General features: G+C 35.6%; 1 protein-coding gene across 4 annotated transcripts in view; it reads right to left on the reverse strand.

Annotated features, from left to right (window-relative positions):
* Nucleotides 1–20,362, reverse strand: part of TTBK2 (tau tubulin kinase 2) — a 105,288-nt gene that overhangs the window by 11,912 nt on the left and 73,014 nt on the right. For 3 of the 4 annotated variants that reach the window (XM_068946010.1, XM_068946009.1, XM_068946012.1), the window contains 4 exons: nt 18,728–18,944; nt 17,121–17,332; nt 14,496–15,099; nt 8,892–9,140 (listed from right to left, as the gene is read on the reverse strand). In XM_068946010.1, the coding sequence (XP_068802111.1) occupies nt 8,892–9,140; nt 14,496–15,099; nt 17,121–17,332; nt 18,728–18,944 (1,282 nt within the window). The remainder of the gene's footprint in view (nt 1–8,891; nt 9,141–14,495; nt 15,100–17,120; nt 17,333–18,727; nt 18,945–20,362) is intronic. The other variant, XM_068946011.1, reaches the window with a different exon arrangement.

Here is a 20,362-nt window from a genome sequence, read left to right on the forward strand (position 1 = left end):
TTGTACATTTTCTTCACAGTCCTGTGTAACAAAGAATTTCCATCATTATCGGTTCACATTTACCGCCACGTAACACAAATATTCAACTGATACTATAAATGGTTCACCAGAACAAAACATGAAACATAAAGCAGACTTTGGTATAAAACTTGAATAAAGACAGGACAATTATTTATGGTAACAAAATTATTCCTATATTGTAAAACATATTCTCAGTCTACTCTAATATACCTAATGGAGTTTTTGCACCTTAACTTAAGAATCGTGGAATCAAGAGGTTATGCACTGGCAGAAGCTTTCAGAGGAGCACTGAATTTGGAGGAAAGGTTTTTTGTGGTTTTATAGATGGGATGAGCTGTTCAGCTATGGCAAATGGCATTTTCATTGGACTAAAAAAATAAAAGCAGAAATGTAGCATGACTGAATTCTTGCTTTCCCAAGTAGAATCAAATTGTCCGTAGCATCTGTCCTAAGTTGAGACTTACTGGGGCAAGCGGGCTGAGTCCTGCAGCAAGAGACTAATTTTTTTCTCAATAATTTGTTTTCAATTTTGGACCAGCACAGCCCATTCATTCCTGGGTTCCTCTTGTTTGCTCAATTAAAATGGTACCTTGAGATACAAAATGGAAGTTACTTAGTTTAAGAAAAACACTCATCCTCATCTCTTAATCTCAGTCTGGTTCCTTCCTCTGAAAGGAATACTACTTCCCTTTCTGAGTTACAGGATTCTTTCTTTCTTCAGAAGCTTTTTTGCTAGAATCCATGTATATCAATTCAGCCACAGAAAACAAAGAGGAAGTAGAAATTTTTGAAAAAGCACTCCTTTCCAGTAAGATTAAAATCTTACTAACCCTGTGAGATTTCTATGGCTAATCGTGCCAATTTCATTCAACACCAAAACAGAGAAACAAAGATTACAATGTGATATGGATAACGCATCTAAGAAGCAAAATACGTGGGGAATAGAATTTAAATTGCTGACTATCAGCTCACTGTGACAATCAGCTGGTAACATTAAGCTAATTGTCATAATCCCTGCACTTCAAAAGATGTTATGTGATAGAGTAGATTACTGAAAAAGGCTAAGACAATATATGGAACAATAAATTAGAGGTTTTCTCTCTGAAACATTTAAATGAAATTATTGCCATCATGATCCTGAATCCTTTGGCCTCCTGAGAATAATTTTGTAATTCTTTCCTGATTTCTCAAATTAGCACTTGACTAAGACAAGAAATTAGACTGCATTTTCTTTGAGAAACTTTACAATACAGTGAGTGGGGATGTTAAGAAGAAAAAAGAACAACACAACAACAACATAAATCTACTAGACATCCCATATGACATCTGACAAACTTTCCTCCCTTTACACCTTTGACAGGCTGCAATAGCAAGTGATATGCTTGGATGAAATCCTCTGTGAATGTACCCAGCAAATTGCAGAGAAGTGAAAAATGAGGTTTTGGTCTGCAAAGCTGGTAAGTCTCAAAGATCTAAAGGTGTGAATATGGATGGTTGTACAATATCAGCACAGAAATATCTGACCTCTCAGCAATAAGTCCTTCCCTTTGCTCATGCTGTCCACTATTTCTACAGGCAGGTAGGATATGACAGAACTTCAGGCCTCTTAGAAACATGGTGTACAGGTTTGTTGTTTGCTAATCCTTTCATTATTTTGTAACTTCTCACATTAATAAATCATGATCATATTACTTGCCATTCTGAAGACACTTTAACCTTATCAGTTTACTCCATGGAACTTCTTTCCTGTTTTGGAAAAGTTTTGGCATTCACAAGAACAAACCCCATGTATCTTTTCTCTTTTCCCTGCTTCTCCTCTTCATCCATCACTAGCTTTAGAGCCTACATGGACTTAATTTCTCCTTCCTTGCACAGCTGTATACATCTGCAAATAAATTTGAACTGCAGTTTGTTTGAAAGAAAATAAAATATTATTGCACTGTGCTGCAATGTACTGCTAGCATTATTCTCACGTGAATAAACCACCACTGTGCTTACAGCTTTGTAGACAACTTATCTAGCTTACTGTTCAGAACAACCATCCTACTTTTCAAAATCCTCCAAATATTAACATCCTGTTAATACAATTAATTATAGATTATCTAAACTACAAATTCAAGTACCTTGGCTGTTTCTGCAGATAGATAGATAAATAGGGAAATACATGTTATGGAATATAAGGAATTCCAATTCTGATTGTAATTAAATGCAAGACCAGAGACAAGTACCAGTCTTGATACTGAAATCCTTTCAACAGTTACATACCTATGGTACTGCCAGCGCACAAGCATTTGTAGGTACTGGCAGTCTCCGGGACACTATCGTCCTTTGTTAAAAATTCACACTACATGCCCTAATCCTGAACTGAAGAGCAGTAACATATGAAAGTTTAGTTACACCCCTCTGGAAAAAAGAGGATGCTGCTCTCCACAGTCCTTCAGATGCATTCTTTCCACTAGTCCATAATGCTACTTTTTGCACCGATGCGATATAGAGCTGCAAGGAATAGAAGGAGGAAGGAACACAGATTCGGAGTTAGGAATACAAGGCAACTGTGTTTTCATATCCTCTAATGTGATAGGAAATGCTTGAGGATAAAGAACACGTAAGTCTCCGTGTGCAGTCTTACTTTATTTAGGGGCATCTATTAATCGTGGGTTAATTCTAATATTTTTCAAACATCTTCCTTTGCTAGTTATGGCTACCCCACTTGTTAAGGGAAGGTTCCCCTTGGTAAGGGAAGCCTTTTTATTCTAACAAACACATCCTGAAATATCAAAAGAGCAAATATCTATGGCTTTAGAAGCTACATCTCTTATTGTTTTACAGAATGACTATCATTGTAATAAGCTGTTAACTAGCTTGGTAATGATGTGCCTAGAACACTCTTAATTTCTAATGTGTTCTATACAGTATATTTAACAATTGAAGAATGTTTTCGAAATTAACTTTGTTGCTGGAAAACAGTTTCAATTCAGTCACGCAGGCTCTTCCTGATAATAGAGGACACTAAGTACAGAGTGACAATTCATTTTTTAATTGAGAAATTACTGGTGCCAGCATTTTGGCATATAAAAAATAAAATATTTTCACAGCTCTTCAGTAAAAATAATAATAATTGTATAAGTATTTTTAACCAAATTTAGTTGTGTTTCAGCAGCTAGTTGTGAGAAATGTTAGGATATATTTTTCATACTTTAGAAACAAATTCTATTACATTTGAATCATCTTTCTGAAGCTAAGCTCTATAGTAACGTCTGCTCCTACAGAGAGAACATTTGCAATTTTCAGAAACAATAAAAACATAGGCTAATACTGCCTACTAATAACCCTGAATTCTCATTTTCAAAGCCATATTGTAGATTGTTATTAAGGACTAGTACCTTTTTTTTTAAAAAAAAAAAAAACATAATATCAACTTTGAAAGACTTTTTTGAAATGTTCTGCTCTGGCTTTAAAATCTAGTTCAATCTAATTAAGTAGTCTTTCTTTGTCATGAAAATGAGCATATGCACAGAGGCTCTTAATCACATAAAAACTGTTTTTCTGCATACCAGCAATGGGGTCTGACCGCTACCCTTCAGATTAATTCTGAATATTCCTCCACAATATATAATTTCTAGTAAAAGGACATAATCAAATATCAGGTAATTTTTTAACATTAAGGTCCAGATTTCAAATATCTCAACTTTCGATGTTTATATCTGATTCCTATGAGCTAATACCTAATTCTAGGTCAATGTTGTGCTATACTTATGCTTTCATTTTCCTACTTCCACGATATTTTAAGGTTTTGTTTTTAAAGTAAAACACATATTTTTCAGGTTCAAATATTAACATAAAAAAAAAGCCAACAGACCAAAAAATCTGCCCAAAATTGAGAGTATTCCTGACTTCTGATTCTTCAATTACACAGTGAACTCACTCATTTGTATGTTGCAATAAACTAAATCCAGTTGTATCCAGTTATAAGATTGGCACTATATTTGCACATGTTGCCCACAGCTTTCATGGGAAATAATCTGTGAACACTAAAATTTTCAAGTATAAATCAAACATTTCAGAAGAATTTATAAGATTATGTAAATATAATTTTAATAAAAATTCTCATTTCAGTAAGCATAAAATTGCAGAATGCAGAAAATTTCACTTGCAAACTCAAAGTCCAGCTAAACATTTTCTTAAAATCTGTCCTTAAAATTGTCAGGATCTTGTCGAAAGCTTTATGGGTTTTCTCATGCCCATAGCCAGGTTAGCAACAATAGTAGTTATAATTCACATGAAGAACCAGCTGCTTTCAGTTTGCTCATAAGCATGCTTAGTAGATATCCTTTACAGCAGCCAGATCTAGAGATAGCAGTCTTACCTATATTAGGGTTCTTTCTCTTTTCTTCCATCGTTTTTGTATATTCTTTCAGTTATACACAAGGGTGTACAGTTGCAAAGTTTGGGGACACAAAGATGTGATTAGAATCCAGCTCCTCTTTTAAAAACTACATACCTAATACTTTCGGCAGCTCCTTTGTTACACAGTTTTGCCGCTGAGAACAGGACTGATGATAAATGTAAAGCACTGCTCCATGAAATGGTTATAACAGCTAAAAAGCTAAAAAGTGACACTATAATTAGTGAACATATGCTGATTTCCAGCCTTTTTGAATAACCTAGGAGTAACCACTGAAAACAATAAGACTTTTGGATCTCAGCTGACTTTTGAATACGGTCATAAGCGTTACCAAACAGTCCAGGCAATCAGATGTCAGAGCTCTCCTTCCTTATTACTTTCACTGATGATGAGTGGCAGCTCTAACATTACTGCAACATAAATTCCAGACTAAACGTTGCTGAAAAATTAGCAGCACTCTGTCAATAATGGAGCTAGCATAATTTCTGTACATTTTCCCTTTTTAGCAAAACCAAATCCACTTGTGTGTGAAACAGTTTCAGTACAGGCATGACAATTCTGTAAGCACTGAAATCAGAACTCTTTGTGCTACAGCCAGCTTTTAACATAGATTCACTGATCAAAGAAAAGCTTTTCCCTCTCCTTCCCAGGAACCACACCTATGTGAAAATGTAGCATGTCTTGAAACTTAAGTTCTGAAGTGGATTTTGGACAAATACATCCATCCCTGACCTTTTTAACTGAAGAGCGCAATGCTAAACCCAGTTCAACCAGAGTTTCGGCTAGCTGAGTTCTAATCTCATCCTAATGCACATGACAACTTCAAGTTAACGCTGCTGACAAATTAAAAATCATGCTAAAAGCACACTGTAACAAAAGAGGAGTATCTTGGGTTTCTATTTGTCTTTTTGTGTGTTTTGAAAGGTTTTATTAAATGCAGAACCCAATGTAAGCGTTCATCTCTTGCTATTGCAGACTAGTGAAACCTGCCAAAATTAATTTCATGGAAATGGCAAAATTTCACAACATTTACGTGCACTCCTGGCTGATAAACCTACAACATCCAAAATAAAATGACAATTATAAGGGATATGCATTCTTTCTCTCACTATCCCTTGAACACGTCAAGAAGTCTTACCTTATTCTTCCATAGGTCCCTGAATTCCAGTGAGATGCTTAAAAATTAAGGTAAATTTTTCAACTCAGATCAGCATATTATATCTCATCTTGGATATGAATAGTTAAGTACATCATGGCTTGCATTTCCATAGCATCTTATATGGGAAGATTTCAAAGTGTTTTGTAGCTAATAAAACTACATAATAACTTTAAAAACGTAGCAGTAAGGTAGATTAGTAGGAAAACTAAGAAATAGGCCAAAATAGTTGTAGAAGTGCTAATTAATTTTGATCACTTAACCTGAGGAATACAGATAATTACTTCCTAACACAGTGAATAACCAGACCACAAAATCATCGAATTAAAATTAGCCCGCTTGTATTTGTCTCAGTAGAACTCCAGAAATAAAGATATGTCAGGATGACATGGAAAACTGAAATCCACTTTTATTAAGGGCTTAATCTTATTATAGAGCAGCCAGTTCTGAAGCATTTTGATGGCTTCCATGCCTAGAAGAGGTGTTTGCTATTGAAGAACTAAAGCTGAGAAACTGTAAAGATCAAAATCTGAGGTCAAGACACAGGTACACATTTAGCAAAACATCTACCCTAAGCAACCTCTTCATACACAGCTCTGGCCACTTGTTACTGCGCTCGCACCATCTTTTCCATTGCCCTTGCACAACAATCTATGCAGTCCTCTGATAAGCACAGTTCAGAGAACTTATCCAGCTGAAAAAGTCAGAGAAAGAAAGAAACAGTTTATTTTTCAGGAGTATTTGTTGTACAATTTGACCATGCTCTATAAGGAAATGGCGCTAATAGCACTTTGAATCCACTCTTTAGATTCAAGTAGAGTCAAATGAGTTATTCTGTCCTTTGAAAGCTCTAATCCTGCTACGCTCCTCCTTTTTGCTGCAAGTTGAACGACTAAGGACAATTGAAGCAAAATCCTCCAATTTTCTTCCATAATAAATGCATGGCAAGAGAGGAGTTACCTTTATCAAAGCAGCAAAGGTAGATATCCTCACTGCACTAGCAAACACAGATTATGTAGACATTTTATGATCTCATCTATCTGATGTCAAATTAAAAGAGGATGGGTTACAGTTCCTGAACCCCTAACTCATCAACAATCAGGACAGAAAATCAAAATCCCTTTGCCAAATTTCAGGAACAAAAGTATCATTACTTATTTTACAGCACATGGAACTAAGCTCAACAGCACAGCTCCCCTACTTCTTCAGTTCATTAGTTATGAATGCCGAATGAAACTGCAAGTGACACAGCAGGAAATACATGAAAATATATTCAACACCAAATATTTATATAAAATTAAACAATACATAATGATGTTACATTTTTTAATATTTAACTGGAGAAAGGCTTCAGGTTATTAACATGCATATTCATCTTTCATGCTGTGGGAACTCTTCTAGCTTGCTAAGTACCTAACCTTACTGCACCACCGAAAAAGGAAGAATCTGCAAAAATATTTCAATTCCGTGAGCCAAGAAGTACATGAGGCCTTGATTGTTTGAATGAACGAAGGTACCATGTGCTTGTAGTTTCCACAGCAAATGAAAAACTGGAAGTTAAATTCTCAGTAGCATCAGGAGTGTCAACTTTACAGCTTGAAAAGGGATACAGTAGACGTGGACTTACCAGGCAAAAAGAAAGAGGAGGCTGAGAGAGCTTTATATAATCCTCTCCCCTCTCATCTTCACCCCACTCGGTAGCAGTACCAGGCATAACACCAATTCTTTTTCACATGACAAGAGACTGGATCACATTGCAGCCCCTATTAATACTGCAGCTGTATCTATCTGTTAGGTACTAAGGAAGCCAGAGAAGACCCTTTGCACCAACCTACTTGCTCTGAGTATTGTGAGCAGTTTGCTAATTACATCTGCCATACACTCTGACGGAAAAAGATTAAACTGAACTGTGGATATACAGTTTAAAAAAAAAAAAAAAAAGGCCATCTTGCAACCTGGGATACAAAATAACCCTGAAAAATACTGAAGCATAATTTCTAATGAGTTTATTTCTCCGAAGTTCTTTTCCCTAGTTAATATGTCAGTCGTCACGAAAAATGTGATATTTTGATATCCCATCAAGTTCATGATACTGAACATCTGAGAGATACCATTTGCCCATTTCCATTTATCGATGGAGGAGGAACTATGGTCTTCTATTGAGATGAAAAGCAGCCAGGAGTTGCAGGAAGAAAGACAGTTTTTTTGACAAAATGCTGACATAAATATAGTAGCTATGCTGTTTGCCTTGTTACCATTCACCATTTACCAAACTTCAGTGTTAACCACTACTGAAGTTTGAAAGAAGTTAATGTTGATGGATTACTTTTTAAATCAATATTCTTGTGTATGTTTCACAAAAAAATATAAATCTTTCACAGAGAAATATTTATACTAAAAATATGTTGGAAATAAATAACAACAGAAAATATAGTCCAAATGAAATATTAATGGTATAATGATGATGATATGTTACAGTCTTAAGCATTAATGCTATGTCATACTGCTTTAATAGTTAACACAAGCTGATGTTGCTTAGCAAATTTCAATATTTTTGTGACTAATACATAGATTTGGGTAAACATTAATTATGATCCTACATCATACTCTTCTTCATACTGGAAAGAAACTGGGAATACAAAACAATGAACACGCTACTTTCTACACTGACACTTCCTTTAGCTATTGCCCCGATAATTCCCAGTTTCACTGTATATGCTGCAAATAGTGGAAAGATTCATATATTCTTGTTGCCCAAAGTAGTAACACGACTGTCTCTGGATCCTATTTTATCACATTACAATCAGTTAAGGTAGTCCAAATTTTACTATGCGTTCCCAATTTAAAATCCACAGAGTAGTGATTATAGGAAAGCACAATAAAGAGAGGTTTTAATCTTCATTTTGAAGCAAGGAAAAATCTATTTTCTAGATGTTATGATCCTACCTTTTCCAGAGAAAGTAGGAAAGTGCTCTGAGGAAGCAAATCTATGTACCACAACATCCACAGATGTCTGATGCTCCAGATCACGATAACTTGAATAGCAAATCTTTAAATATTCCTGACTGTTATGTCACCTCTACTGAGTAGGACAATTTGTTTTTCTCCTGCAGTATTCCTTACTCTACTCCTGAATGAAATCCATTGTTATTCCCTAACTTGATCTCTCAAAACACTTTCTAAGATGTTGTTTATAGCAGTATGACTAGCATATGCTTACCACTGAATTTTGCAGAGCAACTTAATATCTTAAACTTTGCAGATGACTGCTATAACACAGTCGCTTTTATGATGACAAGGCTTATTCACCTGCTGCAGTTGTGCTTTTGAGATGCGAATGACAGGGGGAAACCTGTTGCCACAGGGAATGACAGGAAGTTGCCTACGACCAGTTGAGCGGGAGGAGGAGGAGTGGCTCTCAGCTGACTGACTCCTTGGTAAACCAGTCTCTTTCAGAGGGTCCGAGTGGATGGATAGATAGGCTATAGGGCTCATGGTGCGGAGGATGGGACTTGAAATTCTTGGAGTGGAGAAATGCAGCATATGAGATGAGTTGAGCTGTGAGAACAACACGGTGGAGAAGAAAATAAGTTTTTAAAATCAGTATTTTAAATAATTCTTGTTGATGTCCTGCTTATACCCATTGACTTAGAAGTCCATATTGCCAACTCCCTCATAAACTAAAAGCTGAAAATTGAAGAGGTATCTTAAGTCTAATCCTCACATTTTCCATCAGTTTTTAGAAAGCCAGTATCACAGTCAAAAGTGAGCGTTCCTTCTCTTGTTGGCTCCTGTCTTCACTCATTCATTCAGTAAAACTATTTCTAGGGCACATTTAACACACCAACAGAAACGGTCTGTTCCAAGGACACTGAATACACAGACTAGTTGATTGTTGACTTGTCCTTGCAACGGCTTAGAACAGTCATGCAACAGCGCTCTTTTCTGAGATAACTATTTTTAGCAGGTACACACTGCGTGCTTTACAACTGTGGCTGTGCAACGATGGCTATACCAATGTACATTAGAACTGTAGCTGATAGCATTAATCAGCAAGATTAGCACTAAATGATTTTGATGAAATTTCCCAAACATGGAGTTAAACTCGAAGAATACACTGGCCTGGAGAAGTTATGAACAACTACTTGAACAACTACTTCACCTTGAACTATATGGCTTAAGCAAAAAAAAAAAAAAAAAAAGAAAAGAACAGGAACTGTAAAAGCAACGTGTTTCCAACTAACAATTTTAAAGAAAGTACATTTTCAATTTGAACGCTGACGATTCTAATAAATCTTTTGCTCTGATAAGCAACTCTGAAGTCAACAGATTCTTTGCAAGACCTTAGCAGCGCTGAATAAATATCTGATGGCTACACAGCTAAGTATCTGCAGATGAAGATGAGATTGCTATGCATAGTTTGCAAGTTTTTGTTCCAAGTATATTCAGACAAAAATCAGAAAGAACAGAGACAGGGAAACTTTTTTCATGCTTCATGTAGGTGATTTTCTGTTTCTTATCATGATATTTGGAATTCTAACCCATAATCCTTGGAAACACAATACCTAGCCTTAAAAAAAAAAAAACCTGCAAATAAATACAGTTTCCAAGAAAAAGATATTTTCAGTAGTATCACTTCTAGAGGTTTAGTTCCCATAAGGTGTAGCTGTCTTTCAACTGAAGAAAACCTGTATAACCACTGTCTCATAAAGCAGCAAATGAGGATAAGAAGGTACATAAAAATTAAACAATAAAAACTCTGAAATAAACAGAAGTGTAAGAGCAGCTCTTTGATAAAATATACTTATATCTCAAAGTATAAAATTCTAATTTCAGCATTATTCCCAAATAATAACAATAAATGAGTAGATTCACACAGTCAAATCTCCTCTATAATCGTGCACGCTTATATTGGGTATTAGGTTGTCAACTTAGTGCGAGTAGGGCAAACTGTTGCTGAATTCAGACTGAAGATGAAAATGGCATTAGCCCTTATATATTAGATGCCTTCAACTCCATTACTATTTCACTGCTAAAATATCTGCTTAATAGATATGCATATGCTGCAAACAGCTCCGTGCATGCATTTTAAGAAGTTCACTGCAATTAAATACAAACATAGAACACTAATGAGGCCACCGCAGCAAGTCCAGCTTCAGGCTCTTAGTACTAAATCAAAAAAGCAGAGGTTCCTGATACAAAATGCTGCTTTAGTATAAATTCTTTATTAGTCTAGATCGGTTCAAATCTTTCTAACAGATTATCTTCATACCAACAGGTGTTAGGCCAAATAAGCTACTGTCTGTCCTCCGGTAACCAAAGCCAATAAAGCCACTATGAAAGCATAAAGTCAGCAATATATACCTTATCATGCTCTGAATAATTCAGCAAAAATGTGATCATGTGCCCATGACTGAGCCACATCAAACTGGTATTTGCTGGGTAATCTGGTGGCAGCAGATAGACTTGTATTAATGACCGGAAAACCGTGACAAAGAACATGAAAATTTCTTCTCAATCTTACCTTTATTTTTTTCATAATAAATAGCACAATTTCCTGTAAATACTACCTATGCCTAGAACTTGCTTATTGCCAAACCAATATCTTAAGGCTTTTTCCTCTCTCATTTTTTGAGTTCAGGTTTCCTTGCTGAACTGCTACAACATTATATTCTTACCAGAATGTGGTGCTGTGTCAAACAGGTAAGAAACAACGTGATCATCAATTACAGGAAAGCCATGTACACACATGATTTCAGGAAGAACATTTATCTACAAATGGAATGACTGCAGACCAGCAATTTCTTTTCTTTAGGATAAAATGCAATTATGGGCGAGTATATGCATACAGGAACATCCTTGCTGTTATTGTAATTCTAATACCAAGGAAAAGGGAAAAGAAATTTTTCATTCTATGTATCTGATAAAGATTCAATGATTTTCCGATGCACACAGGAAAGTACAAATATACAGATAAGCGTATAGCAGAAATTCTTGTTATTAGTTTCCAAATGAAAGACTTCCCACTTTGTACTAGAGCATTTACTCACTTTTTTATTATATTCAATCAAAGTCCTCCAAGCCTCCCCACGCGACATTTCAATCCTTCTCTGTATTGATAATTTCTCTGAACTTTTGCAGCAAGTGACATCAGTTCTCAAACTATACTTCAATTAACTCCATTTGCAATTGCCTCCTCCTTGATACTTCCCCTCTTTCAAGACTCTCTTTTCTCCCCTTCAAGCAGTTGCTTCTCCATCTTTGGATTCCCCATAAGGAATCATAATCAACGCTTTACAGAAGTCCAGTGAGGTTAGGTCTTCCTTATTTCCCTTGTCTAAAAAATCGTATCTGACTAAATAAAAAATTCAGCTAGCAACTAGGTTAACAACTCGGAATGCAAGTACCACGTTGTTTTTCTGCTTTTGACTTAGGAAAGGTATCCCTCTGTATTCAAATTCATGAGCAGCTCCATCTAATTGGCTTTAGTAACTCGTAGTTTGTCTAGAAAAAAATAGGATCTCCTTATTTAGAAAAAGTTCTGTTTGGAATGGCTTTTGGCAGCTGCGCTTCAGGCATCTCAAAACTATTCATGAATGAGGGTCACATTCACAGAACAGTTTCAGGTTGGCAAAACATTTCGAGGAAGAAGGAAAAGAACTGTTTTTATCAAACAGCTCTTTAAGGTCACCAAGGTTTTGGAATACAGAGAGCTACTATATGAGGAGGCATATATATGAACGTCTCCCTGTGAAGTGACTAGGAGACTAACCCATGAGAATACCTACGTTCCAGTATACATATCACAGAATATTTCAGTACTTTCTTATGAAGTGGAATACCAGAACGTCAACAGCAGACCAAAAGAGCAACTCATCCCAAAATTTCCTGCTGGGCTTTGTTTGGCCTTAATTCAAGGGCTAATGAAGTAGATGCAAAACCACCACAAACTGCAATCACGTCTGGAATAGACACATTGAATAGCAACGTTTGGCGATCCGTATCCAGTTTATATATCAGCCAAATCATTTCTAGTTTCCTTTATTCACAGTTCAGTTTGTATTCCAGTTCCACGTGGTTCATCTTCAAAAACAGACAAGTTCCTGCCACTCATCATGCCTTCACAGCACTATTTGCCCTCCCACGATAACATAAATGATATTTTTCTCCCCTGTTTTCTGCTTCATGACAAATATCGCTCACCTGCTTGCAAAAGAGGACTAAAATATAGTCTCAGCCAAGTGTTTACTTCAACCAACGTTTAGCCCAATACATTTCATAATCCATAGACCTCATCTATGATGGTTTCCACTCCTCTGCACAGAATCCTCCTCCTTTCCAGATAACCATATTGTCCATTACTCTCACTGCAGTACTTGATAACTTACTTTCAGTTTAAGTAAACAAACCATTTCCCTCAAATGAGTCAAATTTATATATAGCAGGATAGTGCACTTACACGTAAAATTGCAAGCTGTTTGTTAATGGCTTTGGAAATAAAAGCACCTGATAATTAGTACTTTGCGCAGAACTAAACGTTGCTGTATGATGTCTGTTATGTTAAAACTAATATTAAAAACATAGAAAATGAATGATTAAAAACAATTGAGCAATTCAAATCAATTGTTCATCTTCACAAGTTTCTAAAACATCAAAAACTTTTGTGCAGCTGATATTTCAATTTATGTCTCAAAATTCTTCTATTGCTTTTTTATCACAGTTCCATATTTTGAAGTCTGCAAAATACATCTTCTGTAAACTACATGATTCACAAATAATGACATATAAATACAAGTAATCTTGTATGAAGTATACTGTCTTTCATTTTCCATGATAATCTAACAGCACTTGAAGTTTTATTGTATAGGTATAGTTAATTACATTAAATAGGTTATTTGCTCTTGTTAATTTTCACCAATAAAGGATATTCCGGACCTTATAATAAAAGAGCGGTCGGTGACAAGCTTCCTTTTCTACGGTGTAGGCTATAATTTTCAAAAAAAGTGGTGATAAGTGAGGGAGAAGTACAGCCGGGTTTCTTGGCTCAAAGAAGCTTGAAAGAATTGCCCTTTTTGGCACACAGTGTCAACTGAAGAAAGGAGAAATTAAACTAGGAGCGGATTCCTTTGCTCTAACCTTTAATCTCCCTTTCTTCTTAAATAAAGTCAAAGTCTAGAATTAGTACCAGAGGAGGAAAAATGGTAAACTTTCAAAACCTGTGCAAATGAGAATTCTTTAGAAAAGATTAGAAAACATAATAAAGAAACAGCAGCAATGGAAGTAAACCAGTCTGTCTCAGGGAAGAGAAAACTCTGGGAGCAAAGCAGTAGTTGCAGAGTTATCTTGTAAGTGAGAAGTAGCAAAGATTCATAAAAGTCAAGTAGCTTGTGTAAGAAACAACAGAGATTTCACAAAGGCAGAAATTACTAAGAGATTAAATCAGAGCAGGAAGAAACAGAGGGATTTCCAAAAGAAAAACATTGTATCAGTGATGGTAAGAGCAAATAATTTGGTTTCTTTAATTTTAACCACTTAGGCTTTTTCTGAAACACATAGTATATTGTAGCACAGTATTCTACATATTCATATTCATTTATTTGTCATGTACTGCAAATATAATAAACATATTTGCAAGTGTATCTCTCATTGATGAGGAATCATCTTCTTAATAAATAGATTTTAACTGAGCCCAGTTCTGTGGCTGATACACTGCAGAACTAACAGCCAATTTCATGGGAAAATGCAAACATATGTAACAGAACACGTACGATTATTTCTGAAGAGTCAAGTCACATATCTGATGAACTAGGAATTTCTACTACACTATTATATTGTAGGCATTGCCTTTTCACTCACTACCTCCTCAAATAATTCTGAAGACAGATGCAATAAAACAATGATCGTTTCTCTTACCGGAGTGAGCGCTCCTTCTGCTTGAGCTTCCATAGGACTTGTAGGGGTGGCTGCAAGAAGCTGTCCCGCAGCTGCGGCCAGAAGTTCCAACTTATCAGTAAGCTGATCGGAAGCGGCTGGGTGACACTCCATGGCTAAATCTAACTCCACGCCTGAGGTTTGGTTCTTCGTATGGACGCCGTTTCCTGCCTCATCACCCTGCCTGGGCTGCTCTTCTGGAGGGGACTCCTCCAAAACTTGTAGTACCTCAGGCTCTTCATCTGAGGGACTTCCGGTCATTTTGTGCCCTAAAGCCTCATTTGTCCTGAAATCCTGCAAGTCTCGTTCCTTATCTATTATCACCCATTCCTTAGAATCAACCTCCTGCCTGCAGGAGCTTAAGTTGACAGCTACAAATCCATTGCTAACACCACCATCAACCTGTTCTGGAGAACTAGCTGACACAGGCTTTGAAGCATCTGGAAGGTATTCTTCATCATAGTGCCAAACATGGTCCGTGCGGGCAGTCACTGGAGCAGGAACGAGTATTTTCTGAGAAAGAGGAGGAACAGCAGCAACAGCAGTCTCCGCTGCAGCATTCAAGTCTTTCTGCATCTTCTCCAAACTTAAGAAAAGAAGTTAATATCTGAATTAGTTAAGAATGAATTAAATGCTGTAAGTTACCTTTATATTTTATCACTAGAGAAAAATTAAATTCATTTAAAATTTTATTGTCATTTTTAGAACAATCTGAAAGATCCATAGTTTGAAACAATTCCCTAACTTAAGCCAAGGAGAAGACACATATACATATATATATAAGAAAATATGTATTTATTTCAGTGTGATGTTTATTACCCACTTCTTCAAAACATAATTCTGATGTCAGGCAAAAATAGTGAATGGTCTTAGAAATTCACACATAAATTGTAAGTGCAATCAGCCTGAGAGAACAGGAGAGAAAACAGTGGGTGGATACCAAGTCGGTGGTCACACTACCACCAGATGTTCAGTGTGGTTAAGTCACACTGCAAAGCAAAGACCCAAAGGTGAGCAAAAGAAAGAGATGTCTCCAACAGGAGTTAGAAGATGCTTTCAAGAAGGACCTTACTGATTGTTTTGCACGTAAGCAAACAATTCCTGCCATACAAGGACTGATAGTATTAGTCTTATGTCAAGTTGAGAAGTTGCTAAAACACTGCAGACTGCATTCAGTACCTGGTTTTGGGTATTATACAAACAAAAAACAGGAATGAGGGAACTGAGGATGACCACAATTTTTGTTTCTTATCTCTGCTAGGCATAAGTAAGTTCCTCCATCTATCTGCTTCAGTTCTGCTCCGCAGGTTACACTGCAGCTCATTCTATTCTAGCAGTTCATTCTGTTCTCTGAAGTACAACATATTCCCTTCTCTGTCAGAAGTTTATTGAAAAACAATCACGAATTTTTTTTCAGAAATGTACATGTCTCCTTTTGTGTGTTAGAAAGGATTAAAGAAATAACAAAGCACTACTTCCATTACTCTTCTGTGACACTTAGACATCCTAACTGGTTACGGACAGAGGAAGACAATTCTGTGTCTCAGTTTCCAGTGTTATAAAACTCACCTTTCAATCCCTTTTCAGACTTAAAATAGTCCTATTAAGACTGACCTCTTCTCTGAACACTACTAAAATTTTACATTCATTATTTACGCTTTGCATCACTTGCTTCATCAAATTCAAATTCCTAATCCTCTGGGACATATTCAGCAGAATTTTGCCACTGTCAACATCTCAGCTGCCTTCTCCTGTGTCCTCACTGAACCTCTAAGCTTTGTCTTTCAGTCAGATTTCAATATGCCCTTCCTCATTTAGTCTTTCTACACATGGGCAAATTTACTGAGTCTGTTCTCATACACCTCTCTCTTCTTTACCTTAGAACTCCATTTTAAGACCTCTCTCTTCTAACAAGATTTTTTTTATGTTGGTGCAACAACTTTGGGCATAACTAAATCTGATGCAGAAACAGGTAGATTTCTAACTTTACTTCATAAGAACTCCACTTCTTCTTTCAAACTTGTGTTCTCATCTCATATAACCTCTTCCTATGTTACCTCTAACGAGCGTTTGATGTTGTCATTCTTATTCAGGATGAGTTGTACTGACCCTCAAGAGAATCCCAGGGAAGGAAAAGGTAATATACATCTGTGTTACACCATTAGGTCTTGAAATAAAAAAATTATCTGGAAACCTGTATATTAGCATATTTTTATATATTTGCATATTAAAATCAAAAATTTGTAATATCAAATACATTATTATAAATTATTTAATTAAAATTCATAATGTATATGCTTGTATATTAAAATTATATTTTAGCATATATTTTAAAGAACGCATTTTGTATATATTTTACATACATATATTATACATATGTGTGTATGTGTATTTTAAAGAAGCCAACTAGCAAAAGTCGTTAATTAAGCAATATTATGAACAAAGTAAATACTGCTGGATGCAGCTTGCATAAGCATTACTCAGCAGCTCAGTTTCTGATTTTCACAGGGTACTGTAATTTGATAAAGTAATAGCGTAAAGATGATCTTAACTATGTAACTTGAAAAGATCTAAGTATAAAAATAAAATAAGAAATAATTTCTTTACCAGGTCTCAAGAAATTTATCTGTATCTGGCTTTGATTCCAATGTCAGACGCTTCTCCAGTTCAAAGCTGTGAATTGAACGCAACTTTCGCACCAGTGGGACATCTCTATCTAGCTGGGTGGTCTCTGAGCGGACGCGAATGGGAGAACCGAGACTCGGTGCATTAAGCATTCCATTCACTGGTCCATGGCTGTTTTCCTCCTCTGTAGCAGCCTGTGCAAGAAGTAAAGCAAAAGTGAAACACTAGAAGTGGCAAAATAAAGGAACACACAGTAATATATAGTGAACACCATCCAAGTACTTAGCCACTGATAAGCCCATTCACATTCAGAATGGTCCTTAAGTGCATGCCATACTCAACGCTAGTTTAGATATGCTCCTCAGTATATATCTAAACAGATAAAAAGTGCCAGTAATACAGTTGTTTTGGGTAGGTCTAAGAATGGAAGTCACAAAAACACAGTTGTACTTAAATTTACACTAATTTCTCACATCCATCTCTGAATTTCTCCTCCATAATAGCCTGAAACCAGACACTTCATAGCATCTTCACACTGCTTTGGAGTCAAGGGCTCTTATTAAAGGAAAGTTAGTTTTCACGTTGAGTCATCCTTATGATCCTCTGGAGCATATAACACAACAGTAAAGACTAAATCTAATACACTAAATCTACTAGAAGTTTCTGTGATACAGAAACATGTTTTAGTCCATCTGCATTTCACTTTGTATACTAACTGGACATGATTTAGAGCTGGGAAATCATGCTCATCCTTAGTTTTAATAGGTGTAACAAATAAAAAATTAATTTGTTTAAACCATATCAATCTGCTTTCTTCCTTTTTGGTAAAAAAAAATAAATAAATAAAAAATAAATTAAGCACATCTGAAAACGGGCATCATGCTTTACTCTCTCCCACATTTTTTCTAGTAAGTAAAAAGTAACAGCCTCAAAAATTAGACAGCCCTTCTCGCTAAAGAACATTTCAATAACATATCCCTCTTCAGCTGTTGATAACATTTTCATATACAAGAAATAGAAATCCAGTGATTGTGCCTGAATATGAAATGTGATTATGAACGAGTATAACAATAACGATGGAGGGTGAGGAGAACCACTCCTCAGAGACAACTAAAATTAAGCAATATTCCCTTCTGAAGATTAGCCCACGAACGCCTTTGGGCTACTTATCAGTACAAAGGTATCATATATTGTGGAGACAAAAACACCACATGAACTAAATGGATATTGCCAATCTCAATCTGTTTACTGGAGAAAAATGTGAAACCTGTTTCCAGATATTCATTAGATAACTTCTATGGAGGCAAAACGCAGAAAATCTCTTCATTCAGTAAGCAGGGATCAAAATAATGTCTGAAGAACATGAATGTGAATCATCATCAAGTGACACCAAGTCCAAAAGCTTGTCTGCTTTTCCCAGTACATAAAATGGTCTGATAAAATATGTTAGCTCTACCATAAGCCTTGTTTTCTTAGACAATTTTGGCCAATCAATACTAGTACAACTGTATTATTCATCTTGTCGTATGTGCACCATGAGGATAGGAAACTGTTCAAAGAGGGTCTTCCCAATGGAAATTTATAAATACCTTACAGATCCCCAGTTTTATTTTGTTCCTGTTCGCATCCATTTCTTCCCAGACATCCTTTTCCTGAGGACGCTGATGCCCAGGGGACCCAGGTACTTTCTCTGGTGAGACACCAACTGGAATACCATTCTCTCCATCACTGAGTTGTTCATCGGGAAACACTTCATCTGTGTTTTCCCGCAGCAAATCTCCTGGGATAGGGGTAGCATTGGCAATTCTACAAAAGAAGTTAAAAATAAAAATAATAAAAAAAAAAGGAATGGTGAAGATTCTGAGGTGCTGATGTGCTTATTGAAATGATTTTCCACTTAATTAAATAAATGGAAAAAAAAATTTACAAAAAAGCAAATTTCTCCAGAAAGACAAACCTTGTAAATCATTTAATATACAAAGGCTAAGTCTGGGGCTTCACAATTTCTGTATATTTGTTTCAGGCATATAACCAAAGAAGTTACTCAACAAATAAATATTTTAAATCTATTTCTTGAATGATTTTTCATGGAATTCCTGGAGAGAGTTTGTTAAAGGTCACATCTAACTATTAGGAAGCACTTGCATAAATACGATTTTCTTCTTTTCTTTGGATAAAAAAATTGCTGAACACGGTTCAGTAGAAACCCTGTATTTTTTAAAATGAAATCCAACAATCACTTAGTATCAGCATATAATAATTTCTTGCAACTGGAAAGAATATTCTCCTCTTCGCAGTTTCTGGAATATGAGCGGATTATAAAGACCTTAATGAAGGCTGTGCTCCAGAAGTCAACAAGGGTCTTTTGCTTGATAAATATCCCAGGCTATTTGCATAGATTTGTTATTCCTTAATAACTATAATGTACTAAAATAAGCTGGATAGATAAGTAGTGTATAAAATATGGTACATCTGAGTTACGACTTCAGAAAGTACAGTTTTGGCTCCAAGGAGGTTGTCCTGACAGAAGACAAATGCTAATCAGAGTCATTTACTATATTCTAACTTTTTCACTTATTTTGTCCAGTTTCTATTCTTATTACTAGCAGAGCTAACTTTGGACTGCAGGTTTAAACACAGTTTGACAAAATCATGACTGCTTGAAGAAAAACAAGAGAATACTAAAGTCTGGAAATACCTTACATATGCATCTAGTGTATATCATAAAAGTAATAAATGCTCTCTCAAACTAGTATCATTTTAACCATAGCTCACTGAATAGCTATTCTAAAGGGTACATGCTTTAAAAAAGTGCACGTCTACAAAAAATGTACAGATACTCCATATTACAATTACAGCTGGTATAAATCCATATATTTAACTAGAATAGCTTTGTTTAATAGAATGTAAAGATTTGAAAAATACAACTTTTTAGTAAAAGACTATTGATACAGCTTTTGTGTTGTCTCAGATTCAATGACAGCAGTTTCCATTCTATCAATATTAATTAATTTCCTTTAAAAAACTGGAGTTTCTGATAAAAATAGATAATTTCTCCACAGAAAACCCAAAATATGATTATTGATGTCATAGTTCATAAAAAATTTCTTTTTTTTTTTTTTTTAATTACAGCACTTTAATTAATGCTGAGCAGGATTAAAAACATTTCTTTAATAACTAAATATTACAGGGAATAGATAGGAATCAGAACTGATTTTAAAAGC

Source organism: Struthio camelus, chromosome 5 (genome assembly GCF_040807025.1).
Source record: "Struthio camelus isolate bStrCam1 chromosome 5, bStrCam1.hap1, whole genome shotgun sequence".
Classification (NCBI taxonomy): domain Eukaryota; kingdom Metazoa; phylum Chordata; class Aves; order Struthioniformes; family Struthionidae; genus Struthio; species Struthio camelus.